The sequence below is a fragment of the Lathamus discolor genome, chromosome 19 (assembly GCF_037157495.1).
Source record: "Lathamus discolor isolate bLatDis1 chromosome 19, bLatDis1.hap1, whole genome shotgun sequence".
Taxonomy (NCBI): domain Eukaryota; kingdom Metazoa; phylum Chordata; class Aves; order Psittaciformes; family Psittacidae; genus Lathamus; species Lathamus discolor.
The window spans coordinates 6215511-6229520 of NC_088902.1; the positions used below are offsets into that span (position 1 = coordinate 6215511).

At 56.5% G+C, this 14010-nt stretch overlaps 1 protein-coding gene across 6 annotated transcripts; it reads right to left on the bottom strand.

The window, feature by feature from the left end:
* Window positions 1–1293: 1293 nt before the first annotated feature.
* On the bottom strand, window positions 1294–12877 carry TULP1 (TUB like protein 1). Of its 6 annotated transcripts, none has more exons than XM_065698422.1 (14): window positions 11967–12877; window positions 11507–11549; window positions 9913–10036; window positions 9657–9800; window positions 8999–9133; window positions 8651–8764; window positions 8419–8553; window positions 8162–8253; window positions 7804–7977; window positions 6815–6927; window positions 6289–6397; window positions 5998–6096; window positions 5553–5724; window positions 1294–4607 (listed from the first exon to the last, which is right to left on the bottom strand). In XM_065698422.1, exons 1-14 carry the CDS (start codon window positions 12011–12013, stop codon window positions 4474–4476), a joined length of 1635 nt encoding a protein of 544 aa, XP_065554494.1. In that variant the 5' UTR covers window positions 12014–12877; the 3' UTR covers window positions 1294–4473. The 6 variants fall into 6 exon arrangements, with proteins under 6 accessions (XP_065554494.1, XP_065554493.1, XP_065554497.1 ...); XM_065698421.1 differs by having other exon boundaries at window positions 9913–10048; XM_065698425.1 differs by lacking the exon at window positions 11507–11549 and having other exon boundaries at window positions 9913–10048; window positions 11967–12086.
* Window positions 12878–14010: the final 1133 nt, after the last annotated feature.

The following is a 14010-nucleotide window of genomic DNA, read 5'->3' on the forward strand; positions in this document are numbered from 1 at the left end:
ACACCCATCCCACCCTGTGATACCCAGGATGGGGATCTGAGCCCACACCACTGCAATTTCCCAGGGGAACCCAGCCAGGAGCCAGCCGATGGGTGGTAACGTGCTAAGCCACAGTCGCTGATCGCATGCAAATCCCTGGCCATAACCCAGCCCGACTGTCAGGAATTGCGGCCCCGGGTATGGGCAACACGTGACAAAACCCCATGGTTTTGGGCCATGGGGTCCAGCACACTCCGCGGGACCCAAACCCCTCCGAGGTAAATCAGGGAGAGCGATCCTGCCTGTGCCCTGCTTGAGGAGGGGATGCTCTTTGCATCCCATCCCTTCTTGAAACATGTTTTTCTAATCTTTGTGATGAGCTCGGTTGCTTTGAAGCATTTTGGGACAAGACAAGCCAACGCTTCAGCCCGTAAAGCAGCAGTCTCCAAAGCATCCAGCGCATTCAGCAATCGTGTGTGATTAATAAAACCATATCGCATTCTTCCACCCTTGGCCTGGTGCTAAGTTGTAAGAAATCTGGCCCCAAAACTGCAACAAAATGGTTGCTATTCTCCAAGGGCCGCTCAGATCCCTCGTTACTCATCCCTTACTTGGGCAAAAATGACATTGACTGCTCCTGGAGATGACAGCCTTAATTGAGTTCAATAGGAGTTTAGGCTGAGTAAGGCATGAGCAAACAAGCGTGCATTAGCCCATGAATAAAAGCCTGATCTGCAAACGTTTAGGAACACATGGAACTCCATGCAGGGGAGTACCAAGGGGGTCACCGCTGTGCCAGGCCTGGTTCAGCTCCGGCTTCAGCTTGGCGACGGCATCCAACCCAACTGCTGGCACCACTGGGATAAGCTGGTTCTGGATTGTGGTGATCCGAGCCTGCTTTGGTGATTTGTTTCAGTCCTGTCTCTTTATTTGTATTTCTTTTCCTCCTTCAGAAGTCCATAATCCCTGTTTCTGCTTTTCTTCGTCCACTGGTGGGAACAGCAACTTCCTTTCCCAAATTATAATATAAAAGAGCTGCAAGCAGCAATGCCATAAATAATATTTTCTTATGGCCAGAACATCCAAGTCTAGGCAAGACACCAAGAACAGCTACAACATTGTAAAACTCCAACACTTCTCCAGAATGGGTTCACTAATTAAAAAATGATTCCTTTTAAAAGCACTTGGAAAACACTGGCTTTCCCAGTACTGCCTGATGCTTGCTGTGGCAAGCGAGAGCCCATCCTGCAAACCCACAGCCCACGAGTCTGCCTTTCCCTCTCAAAAATGTCCCCAGAATAAATACACAGGGAGGGGAAGGGGAGAGACAAACACCTCGTCCCCATCACTTCTTTAATTCATCAATGTATCACCGCTTCAAAGCATGGAGCAAGAGCCCTTGAAGCTGAGGCAATGCTCTCTGCTGGGCACGGCCCTCACTGGGAACCCACCCGACAGCTCCAGCCCTTCCATTGCTTGGTGAGAAGTTATCCCACATGGCCTTTGCTCCCGGACCTGCTGGGATGGATCCAGCCCTTTCCCTCCACAGGCGGTCCAGCCATGGCGCATTTGGCCTTTTGAAGCCCCACAGAAATACCCCACATCCCCCCTAAGAGTGAGTCAGTGCTCAGGGCTGGGCACAGGGAGCCCCTCAAGCCATGGGGTCTGGGGCAGAGGAGAAGCAGAGAAGAGCCCTGCACTTCCATCCTCCTGCTCAGCTCTGGACCAGCATGCTTTCACCCACTGGAACTGGATGGGGATGCAGCACCCAGTGCCTGCAAGAGCCACCGGCACCGCAGTGATGTTGGTCCTGGCTCAGCATCAGGCTGGAACCTCCTTTGTTTTTTCCTCCCCTTTGCCTTATAGCCATCTTTGCAAAAACTAAAGCACACTTCCTAGGAGATTCCCTTGAGGAGCTGCCAGCAGTCGCCGCTGGCCATTGGCCATGTTTGTGCCTGAGAGCGCTTCATGGGGTTAAATCTATCCTTGCACTACTGACCCCCTGAAATGAAGCTTCAGAAGCCACAAAGCCTTCCTGGTGTAGGGAACGCATCATCCCTGGGCAAGAAGAAAGCCTTTCTCCAAAGAAGATGCGCACGTTGGGCTCAAACGCTGTTGATAAGGGTCCTTCTTTCTCTTTTGCTTTTTTTCCTGATCTTTTCTTGCAGCAAGCATTCCTTTCACACCCACGCACCCCCCGGCATTCCCAACCATTGGTCTGCCGGAGCATCCGTCACACTTTCCGTCAGCCAAAGTAGATACACATTTCAACTGCTTCCATTCCTGTCTCCTCTGGTGTTAACAGCCAGCGCAAACAGAGAGCCTGAGCATCCATCGCCCTACTAAATTGTTTGCATTTGTTCCTTTGTGCTGCAGTTGGTTTGGGTTAGAGGGTTTGTATAAGTGATTTGGGGTTCTGGGATGGGGTGGCATGGCATTGGTCACCCATGGCAGAGGGTTTCACTCTGCTTAGGCTGCAGGCTGGGAACACCAAGGGATTTTCAAGAAACAATGGGCAACACAAAAGCTTTTTGGGTGAGGGGAAGGAGAAACTCCCTGGGGAGCAGCTGGGATATCAGCAGCTCATGCTCCAGTGAGAGTCTGGGGAGCCCTAACTCCTTTTTCTCACCCCACTTTGGCTTTTCTGCTTCCATCAGAGGGGACAGGGACAAGTGTTAGCTCAACTGTTAGCCAAGCTGCTCACAATTCCAAACAGATGTTGGGATCACAGCTGGATCTGGACAGAAAGCTCTTGCTTTCCCCACATTTACTGCTCATACCTAGCCAGGGGATGCTGGTCCCAAACCACTGATTCTCTCTCTAGCTTACAAGAAGGTCTCTGATCTCATCACAAGGATAAGGAGCCATGTCCCACGCAGTCCCTTTGTCCCTGAGCTGTCTGCCTTCCTCTGCCCCACCACAAATGTATGCAGATGAATCACGGAGCCCACATTCGTGCAGCTGGTGGGAAAACCTTGGCTCCACCCATGAAGCCACTTGGGCAGATGCTCTCCAGAGGTCTCACTGCAGCTCACGGTCCCGCAATCACTGTGAGGGACAGTTCTAGGCCATAGCATCATTGTGATGCTGCCCAGCAAGGATGAGCATCCCTCTTGCACAACCACATCTGCCTCATCCATCTCCTGCTCCTCAGCCTTTCTGTCCCAGCTACTTCTCACGGTGTTAACTTGGGGGGCTTAGATCACCTACAGAATGGGGAAAAAACTGTGTGCATCCTGGGAAGGGGACCCCAAATTGTATCAGCCAACCCTGTGGTCAGTGCATGACCTGAGCTGGTGAGAGAAGTACTATTAGGGGCTCAAGGACAGCGTGGGGCACCCTGGCATGTCTCACTGTTTCTCAGCATTTAATTAGTCAAATTTGGGACTGTCCATTCAGCCAAATCCTCACCCCACAAAGGTGCATTAGTGCTGGAAATGGGGCACAGGCTGCCTTGCTCCCCCCACCCTGCCCTCTCCATCACCTCCCCTTCCCAATGACTCCCCCCAGGCCCCTGTGACATCCATGGGTCTATGTCCTGAGGTGGCATCTCCCTCTGTCACCTCCCCATGAGGAGGGAGCACCTATGGGGTGTGCAGGGCTCCAGAGCACCACCAGCCCAGTAGGGTCTGGAGGGATGGGGATAGGGGGGGCCTGGCCAGGCGCTGAGCATGACTCAGCACCGCACCACACCTGGTGAATCACCCACCGGCACTTCCTGGTGCACCCAGAGTTTTCCCTTCCAGGTCCCTCCTGGCAGCATCGCCCCAGCCCAGCCCCATGCTGGTGCTGCCAGCTCTGCCTCACGTGGCTGCCGGTGCCTCCTCTTGGCACGTGCCCAGGCGGTGCCAGTGCTCTGGGAGCCAAGATGCTCCTTAGGGACCCAAATTCCCAAAGGCATCCAGGCGGTGGGATTAGACCCAGTGCATGGAGAGCCCTGGTTGTGCAAACACATCAAGGGCACTGCATGGATGCTTGAACCAGGGAAAGATAGGGCAAAAAAGGTTGGACTTGATCTTAAAGGTTTTTCCAACCTAATTGATTCTATGATTCTATGAATAAAGGGGTTTGGTGCTCAGTGGCAGGGGGGCTCTGTGCATACTCATAGGCAGATGAGGAAATACAGAGACCACCAACCCCCCCTCCCTGAGAGGCCCAGCTACAAAATGCAAACCAGAATCTAAAAAAGTAGAAAATAAAAAAGGGGGATGAGTTTCCAGGATCCAAGTCCAAGAAATGTCTCAAAGGGATGAGATCGGGATCGCAGTCAGCCTCATCTGCTAAATATACCCTGAGCTTGACTCTGCCATCTGGCCCCAGTTTGCCTGGGTAAGTGTCCCACTGTGCTCTGCAGGCATCGTGCACCTCCAGCCACCACAGGGGCAGCTGTAACCATGAGCATTCACCATGCAGAAGGTGGAAATGGAGGAAGCGGAGCAGGACAAGGACACAGGAGCATCCACTGGGCACCAGCACGTGGTCCCCGTGCAGGTGCTACTCGCAGGCCAGCTTCCCGTCAAAGCTGGAGAGAGCGATGGCAAAGGCCTGCACGGCACAGAGGGGGTAGTTGTAGTCCATAGTGAAAGCATCATCTGCCACGCGCCCAAACTGCATCACGATGTAGTCAGCTGTGGAAGAGAGAGTGAGAGGCTGGGCACCCATCCCACCCTGCCACAGAGCCATAGAATCAGCCGGGTTGGAAAAGCCCTTTAAGCTCATCCAGTCCAGCCCTTACCCCAGCACTGCCAAGGCCACCCCTAACCCATGGCACTGAGGCCTCGTCTCCACGCTGTGTGAACACTTGCAGGGCCGGTGCCTGCAGCCCTGCCCTGGGCAGCCTGTTCCAATGCCTGAGCACCCTCTGGGGCAGGAATTGTTCCTCAGCTCCATCTAAACCGGCCCTGGTGCAGCTTGAGGCCGGTTCCTCTTTCCAACGGTGACATCCCAAAGAACCTGCTGCCTCCCCACTACCACAGTGTGTACTGTGGCACTTTTGGTACTGTGTACCAAAAAGCATCATTTCCCCACTGCATGGACCACGGCACCCTTCAGTCCCCCCGCAGGGGCAGGGACCCCCCCGCAGGGGACAGAGACCCCCCCGTGGGACCGCTGCGACCGGAGGGCAGGTGACAGGAAATCTGTATAAATAACCAGGGGCCCTCGAGGGGCTGTTTCTGTCCCGTAACCCAACACCCGAGCCCGAGGGCTTCTGACTGCGCCGGACAGGTGACAACGGCCGGCCCAAGGGACTGTCCCCGGGGCGCGCCGCACCCCGAGGTGACCCGCGGGCAGCATGGGGTGCGTATGGGGGGAATGCTCTGGGGCAGCCTGGGCTAAGGGGGTGGCTGTCAACGTCTTGGGGGGTGCTCGGCACCCCGCGGGGTTTGTCATTGCCCTGATCTGCCTGGCAACAGATGACGCTCGCTCCCTCTGCCTACACACGGTGCCCCAGCACCCCAAAACAGCCACGCGTGGGAAAATTAAACCCCAGCAAAAACAGGGGGTGCTGGGGCCTGCTGAAGGTGGTGCTCCCCCCCCTCCCCCCCCCCCCCCCCATTCTATCCCCAGCTTACGGTCACTGCTGTGCACGATCTGGAAGTTTTTGACGGAGGCGTGAGTGACCCGGCCGTGGAAGTTGAGGACGTAGGACTGAGTCTCATCATTCCACACCGGCGCCTTGTTGTGCAGCTCAATCACGTTATCCATGTTTTTGTTCTGCCATCGCATCAGGAGACCGTCGTTATCCTGGGGAGGGTGAGAGTGAGGAGCAGAGTTGGGGTGACTGTACCCGGAGCCCTGCTACCCTCCATGGAGTGCCCAGAGGATGCTCTGCAGCAGTATCCAGCTGGGAGCTGGGATCCAGCATGGGGAAAACAATACAGCGACCACATTTCCCACCTCCCAGGGAGGTGCTTTGAATTTCAGGGACACCTGAAATTTTTTCCATACCCCAAAATGGGCAAAATCCAAGGTGATCCCCAGCAAATCCAGGCCCCAAGGAGTTTCTCCCCAACTTACATTTCGGGGCCGGATGGGCACCCTCTTGTTGTCAGAGTTCATCCCGGGGATGATGACCGTCATCTTCCGGGGGCCTTTGAACCCTAAAACATTGGTCTCCTGCAAAGGAAACCCCATCCCTAAAACCAGCAACCGCTGCAGGCTGCAGCCTCTTGCTGGCAGCTGTAGGAGGGCTCAGGAATGGATCCAGCCCCATCCCACATCCCTGCAACCCCCTGGCAGCAGCCCAGGGAAGGGGTGCAGGTCAGGGACCCACTTGCCCCTGCCCAGGACATCCCAGGGGCTCCTTACGTAGACCACAGCCGAGAGCTCCTGCCGCACGTTGGACCAGTCAGCGTTGGCCCTGTCGGGGTTCGCGCCGTTGTCGAACACTGTGAACCTTGTACCCATCAGGTTGGATCTGCAGCGAGGACAGGAGATGGCCACAGCTGGTGCCAGCAAGTCCCCTCTATGCCCCCAACCCAGCTTCGCTCCAGCTGCAACACCCATGGCCAGTGCCATCCTTCCCCTCCTTTAGCTGTTTGCTGGGGTTCAGGGCACCCCTAAATCGGGGTGTTAGAGGGTGCTGCCACCTCGGGGGCTCCCCTGCAATTGCTGCGCAGCTGCCAGCACGCTGAGACTTGCCGGGCACCGTTTCCAGCTGTAACCTGTCTGCCCAGAGGAACCAGACAGGCTGGTTTTCCCCTCCCGGCCCCCTGACTCTCCTCAGGTTGGACCCAGCAACAGGGAACACTGAATTTAGCCTCCTGCTCGACCCAGCCATTGCCTGGGACAGCCAGCAACCCATGGAGCAATGGGGTGCCATCTCCAACCCTACCTCAGCTTCCCAATGAAGTTTTCTCCTCCCCGTGACAGGTCGGTGGGGTCGATGGAGATGAGGTAGTTGGAAGTTTTGCTCTTCTTCCGCTTCCTCCCAGCAAGGAGGAATACCTGGCAGGACAGGGGAACTTTGTGGGAACTGGACATTATCACGGCCATCACCACCACTGTCCCTGACTTGCTGTGCCCTCTGCACAAGGCTTAGCCCAACAGATCACTGTCACAAGCTTGGGCAAGTCATGAACTGGAGATGATCCCCAAAATACAGGGTGGGCCAGGGGGCAGAAGGGTCTGAGCCCAGCCTGGCAGCAGCGTGCCTGTCCAGCCAATGTTTGCTCACCATCCCGGGTACCCTGAAAGAGGCATTTCCCAGGAGGAACTGCAGGGGAAGGGAACAGCCCCATCTGGGACCCAACACTACAGAGTGGGATAGAATCCCAGACTGGTTTGTGTTGGAAGGGACCTTAAAGCTCCTCCAGCTCCAACCCTGCCACGGGCAGGGCCCCCTTCCATTGGAGCAGCTTGCTCCAAGCCCCTGTGTCCAACCTGGCCTTGAGCACTGCCAGGGATGGGGCAGCCACAGCTTCTCTGGGCACCTTGTGCCAGCGCCTCAGCACCCTCACAGGGAACAGCTTCTGCCTTAGATCCAACCTGAACTTCCCCTGTTTCAGTCTGAACCCCTCACCCCTTGTCCTGTCACTGCAGTCCCTGATGAAGAGTCCCTCTCCAGCATCCTTGTAGCCCCCTTCAGACACTGGAAGCTGCTCTGAGGTCTCCACACAGCTTCTCTTCTCCAGGCTGAGCAGCCCCAATGTTCTCAGCCTGTCTTTGTATCAGAGGTGCTCCAGCCTCTGACCATCCTCATGGCCTCCTCTGGACCGGAGAGGTGCCTCTGGGATGCAGGTGGGCATTTCCCCAAAAGCCTGAGGGTGCTCCTGTGTGGATGCAGAGCCCCAGGGGTAGCCCCACATCCCAACCCCAACTCACCTTCTTGTCATTATCCAAGTGAAGGTAATAGGTGGGGTAAAGCCCCCGGTCCATCCCCTTCTTGTCCCGTGTCACCCGGCACTTGATGGTCACTCCCTGTGCCGCCGGCCGCAGCACAAACTCCTCCAGGTTGTCCACCTCAATAACAGGCGAAGGGGCTCTCTCCTCCTTGGGCTGCAGCGCAAGAGGGGATGGTGATCCCACAGCCAAACCTCTGCCCTGCTGCTTTCCCAGCTCATTGCTCTCCATCTCCCCCGGGCTTTAGTGCTGCAGCTTTAGGGGTGATGCTCCAGGCCCCCAGCCCACACTGGGGGGGAGGAGCTGCTGCCTCCCACGGCTCTAAGGGTTTTCTTTGTACCTTCTTTGATTTCTTCCCTTTCCCCTTCTTGTTGGAGTTTTTCTGTGGGGTCTCCAGGGTCTCGTCCTCACTCTCAGCTGCTCTGGGAGGAGCTGCAGGCAGGGCATGGAGGGAAGAGCCTGATTCTGCTGAACCCCAAACCTGAACTCGGCATAGACCCACAATCATTGATCATAACCCCATCTCCATGGCCAGGCTCACCCACACTCCTGCAGCACCCACCACCCTCCATCACACCACCAGTGCTGGGCTCCCACCTTTCTTTTTGGCTTTCTTCTCCCTGGGGGGGTCCCCGCCAGTCTGGAAGAGGGATGCTGGGTTTTTCTTCTTTTCCGACCTGATGGGTTTGGTGCTGGAGTCGGAATCATCCTCTTCATCACTGCTGCTGATGGCTGGAGGGGATATGGAGGACACTGTCATGCAGCACTGGGTGCTGTCAACTCAGTCAGCAGGACTGGCTGCCACCCCCTTTCCATGCTCTCCCTGTACCTTTCTTCTTGTTTTTCTTCTCCTTCTTCTCCCCATTCACCTGGAACATGGACATCGGCTCCTTCTTGGCGCTTTTAGCAGATTTGGCTTTGCTGTCAGGGTCACCCTTGTCTCCTGGTGGGATGGAGAAGCTGATGAGTGGCCAGACAGGGGGACAGGTACAGGCAGTGATGAGCACAGGGATGTGTCAGGAAGCGTTGAGCTCGGGGGAGATTTGGGGAGGGGGCAATTGCCCCACAGTTACCTGAGCAATGGCAATGGAATGCTATGGACCTCTCCTCCCACTAAGGACAGATTCAAGTGGCAATAAAGCCAAGCTCAAGCTATCCCTGTCCCCTGGGTACTTACTCTTTGGCTTCAGCTTTTTCTCCTGGCTCTCACCCGAGGAGGGCTCTTTAGGTAGTTTCTTCTTGAGCTTTTTTGGTGGGTCTTTACTCTCCACCTCCTCTTCCTCCTCCTCATCCTCCGAGTCCTCAGCTGGCTCTGCCCAGATGTGACACCATGGCATCAGCAATGCGATGGCCTCCTGCATCGGGCCATCACGGCTTGCGAGCAGGGAACCTCCCGCGGCACCCACCGCACCATGGCCATGGTGCTGGGGCAGTGGGTACCAGTCCAGCCGCGGCTGGTGGCCAGTGGCACATCGCACGCGTGCGGTGCCGGACACAGCACGCGGAGGCACACTGCCACCTCGCGGCTGCGGAGTGGGGCGAGCGAGCCCCAGCTTTTTGCCCCCGGAAGATGCCCAGGGAGCTGGTGGCACCGGCCACATTCCCAGGGTGCGTGTCCCAACCCAATCCTGGCTCCCCAGCCAGCACTATGCACACAGCTCCCCTGCCACATCCCCTTTCTTCCTGCATCCACAGCTGGGTTTTGGTCCAAAAGCAGGTCAGACACATGCAGAGTCCCTGCACTGGCAGCACCACTGGCACCAGTGGGACATGGTAGATGGGGATATAGGATGCCATGAGCGGGTGCCTGCAGAGGGGTGGGTGCTACCCCCTACCTTGCTGCTTCTTGGGGCCTTTGACCACGCAGGAGCGGGGGGCTGGGCTCTCCTTTTTCCTCCGAGGCTCCTTGGTGAATTTGGGGTCCTTGTTGTTCTCCTCCTCCCCCTTCTCCTCCTTCTTCTTCCTCAGCTTCTTCACCCCTGTGTATTTCAAGAGATGCCTGTGATGGAGATGCCCCTGTTTGTGGGTGCAGGATGGGGGGACACCAGCGTGTCACCCCATTTCCATGGGAGCTGGGGAGTCTGCGTTTACCCTGTGCCAGGGCTCGGGGCTCCTCTGTAGCCCCCCCCTCCCCTGGCTTCTTCACCCGAAGCCGCCGGGGCTTGGCCTCGGGCTCCAGAGCAGGCTCCTGCCGCTTCTTCTTCAGCTTCTGCCCCTGTGAATGGTGCTGCAGAGATAGTGCCTACCTTAAATCCCTTTTTCCTTTGCAAGGCAAAGCCCTGCTCATACAGCACCAGCTCCCTTTCCAAAATACAGCCAGGCTTTTTGCACATGGGAGCAGGGACCCCAGGGACACACTCGCACCTTAAAACGAGAGACTTACCATGGGGCAGCCCCACCGAGAAGGCAGAGGGAGGAAAACAAAGAGGGCTGTTAGCAGCCAGCCAGCCACATGCCAGCCACGGGGACAAGGGACGTGATGCTGGCACTGCCCCAGCACCATGGAGCACACCAGCAGAGAGGGACAAGCCACACTGTGCCACAGAGACCTTGGCCTGGAGCCACCCCAAGCACCTATGGGCATCCCAGGGGACCTGAGCTGGGACAGGGGACATGGGGACAGCAACAGCCTGACTCCACATCTCCATCTCCTCTTGTTCCCATAAACGGCTCCCAACAAAGGCAAGGAGCAGTGGGGCTGTTACAGATGGAGGTCAACAGGAGAGGGGAAGCAGGAGGATTAGGCACAACACACCTAATCCTGGTTAGGCAGGGCTATAAATAACTTTCATTTACCAAACACAGAGCATGTAGGGCAGCACTTGGCTCTAGAGAGGAGATATCTGGGGAGTGGGTGCCAGCTTGAGACCCTCAGAAAGTGATTTAATCAAATCCAGTTGTACCAGTGCACCCACCACCCAACCATGCACCTTGCCCCTTGCAGTGATGCAGGGATCCATCCCTCACGGATGCTCCAGCATGATGGGTGAAGGTGTTTGGCAAGAAGGGGCTTTAGATGGATCCCAGCAGTGAGGATTTTGGGGGAGGAAAGCTGGGGGTCCCGTAATGGAACTAGGAACTGGCTGGTTTCTTCCATGTCATCAGCTCACAGCTAAAAACTCCTTCACATCCTTTAATCCCTTAAGCAGCTGGGGGGGGGGGGGGTGTGTGTGTGGGGGTGGAGGATAACAACCCTTTTAGGCCTTAACGAAGCCCTTTGAGGAGGGGCTGCTAATTAAACCAGGTGGTTAATGGCATCACTGCTGAGACCCCTCAGAGGCTGGGCAGCATCCGAGGGCTGGGCTGAAGTCCCCTGAGGAGGGTCTGGCAATTGGGGTCATGGCCAGGGGAAAGTGAGTCACAGCCAAGGGCTTAACTGAGGGGCTTAATTAAAGCCTTAATGAGCGCTGAGTGCTCACCTCGCAGGCTGTGTGAAACTGACGGGGAGGGGGTTTGAAAGGATGCACGAAGGAGCAGGGGGGGTTGTGGGATTTTCTTTACTCGCTCTGGAGCAGGGTTCCCAAAAGCCCCCCTGGGGTGCAGCATCCCGATGGAGCATCCTGTCCAGCCCCAAGTCAGTCTCATTGTGGGGCCCTGGGGTTTGGGGGTCTCTGATGTCTCCAGACCTTGGGCCTGCAGCCAAGGATGGCGGCACTGGGGATGGGGGGGAAAGGCTTTTTCTCACCTGCTTGGGCTTGTGCTGGGGGCTCCCCGGCTCTTCACTGGGGCTGTGGGGCACAGAGAAAAGGGGTCAGGGCTTTCAGAGACCCCATGATCTCCGAGACCCTCTGGCTGAGCAATACCCCATTTCTGGGGGGAGGAAGGTCAGCCTTCGTTTGGCTGCAGGAGCAACTCGCCCTGTCTCCACTGCGTGAAGCTCAGCCAACAGCACCCTTCCTGGAGCCCAGGATAGACCTTGGCCAAGGGTGACAGCAGTGATGTTAATATAAGACACCCCCACCAACAAACACTGTCTCTCTGTAGGCCAACAGGCATCATCACACCAACCCCAGAGCAAAAAAATCAACCCAGATAAAACAGCTCATTAAATTGCATTTTTACTGGAAATAGGACAAGAAAGTACTGATGGGGAAGCCCAGCACATTTCCCAGCCCGCAGGTCACATCCTGCCCACTGGCACTCACCTCTCTGCAGCCCAGACCTCGCGCAGGATCTCTGTCTGCAGTGGCATGGTTCCTGGTCCAGTGTCGAGCTGGATGCTCCCTTCTCCTGCCCCAACCTTCCTTCCTCCCAGCACCGGCTGCTGACCTCTGCGGTCCCTACCAGCCTGGTGCTGGGTCCATGGGCTCAGCCACAATGGTCCAAGTGGCCTCACCGCATCAGCTCACCCACGTCTGTGAACCCTGTGGCAGGAGGAGGAGGAAGAGCAGGCGAAGGAGATGATTAACTTTTTATTTCTCCTGAAACTCAGTAATAGGATTTCAGGGGCTGCCGGCCAGGAGAGCAGCTGGCAGGGCAGTAATCCCAGGAATAGGGAGCCCCAAGGGAGCACATTGGGCACAGGGGCTCAATTGGACCTCAGGTGCCTTTTGGGGATGCACGGCTCCCCCACACACACACTGCGTGGGTTCCCTGGCACGGTGGAGCCATTCTCTCCAGCCTGGTATGAGCTGAGGAATGCAGAGGTTAACCTCGCTGAATGTGCTTTTTTCCACCCAAAAAGCATGGAATCACAGAATGTTTTATGTTGGAAAGGACCCTAAAGCTCATCCAGCTCCAATCCCCACCACGGGCAGGGACACCTTCCACTACAGCAGCTTGCTCCAAGCCCTGTCCAACCTGGCCTTGAGCACTGCCACAGATGGGGCATGTCTTTTATTTTGTGATAGAAAAGCAGGATTTGGTCTGTTTTGTGTGAGTTGTGCATGGGGGAAGGCAGCATCCCAACTCCAGGCAATGCTACGGGCTTCCCTATGGACCACAGCTCTGCTCCAACTCGGATCCCCCATCCCCAGCTCCCTTCAGGTCACTGTTCCTGCCTCACCCCGCTAACGCCACTGTATTCCGGTCCAAAGGCCACTCGGACGCTCTCCATGTAAAGCTGTTCAAGCCAAGTGTCCTCAGTGCCCCCCCCAACCCCTCAGCCTTGCCCAGACCCCCCCCGCCGCCCCGTTTCCTCCCGGTGCATGGTGCCGCTAGATGGCATTTGAGCACCGCGCACCGGGACCCACCCGCGCCCCGACGGCTTCGGCGCCTTCGGTGCAAAATCCTCCCCGCTCCCCTTCCATCTCCAAACCGCACCTCGCCACCTGCCCGAGCTCGGTTTCTTCTCCAAGGGGATCAAAGCTCCGATCCAGAATAAGCAATAAATTTGCTGGGGGGGGGGGGGGGGGGGCAGCCCAGAAACTGGGTTGTGGGTTTTGTGCTGTTTCCTATGGAAAATGTGGCTTGGGCTGCCCCCAAATGACTTTTTCTTTGCTTTGCCTGCGACAAAAAGAAGCCAATTCTTCGCAGCGCCCCTGGTCAGCACCCCCAGAGATGTTTTGCTGGCTTCAAGACACCCAGGGGATGCTGTAAAACCAGAGACCTGGATGAGCAGCAGCATCGCTGCAGGTAGGAAAATGGGCAGGCTTGAGAAATGGTGCTTCAGGTATCACCTGATGGGACTAAAGAAGAGGAATTTTAACACAATCTGGTTTATACCGTACGACTGTGGCAGAGGGGGTGTAACAGGGACAGGCAGAGGCTGCAGAGGGACCTGCACGGCTCCCTGCTCCCTCTACACTCTCGCCAAGGGTACACAAACCTCCTCCATCCACCCAGGAGCCCCTTCCCAAAGGCAGACACTGGCAAAAAAATAGAAGCATCAGGACAATCCTCACCCTCCCCCCAGGATGGTGCTGGTAAAAAGGGGCACCAGTAAATTCCTGAACAAATCCCTTGCTGGAGTCAGGGCATCTCCACGTCCTCCCCCCAGCAACCCCGTCTGCTGAGCAGGCTCCAGAGAAAACACTCCGTTCTTTTCTTTTATTCAGTTGTTTATTTTTAAGCTCCAAAAGGGGCTTTACAAAGAACAGACAGGAAAACTAAGGCTGTTCCGACAGTGTCCCTTCAGGCTGCAGGGTGACCATGGCCAGGTGGCAGCAGCACTGGTGCAAAGACACGATGTGCCCCAGGCATCACTCACCACAGCAGCGAGCTGTGAGCGCATGGTCCCAGCCCAGATCC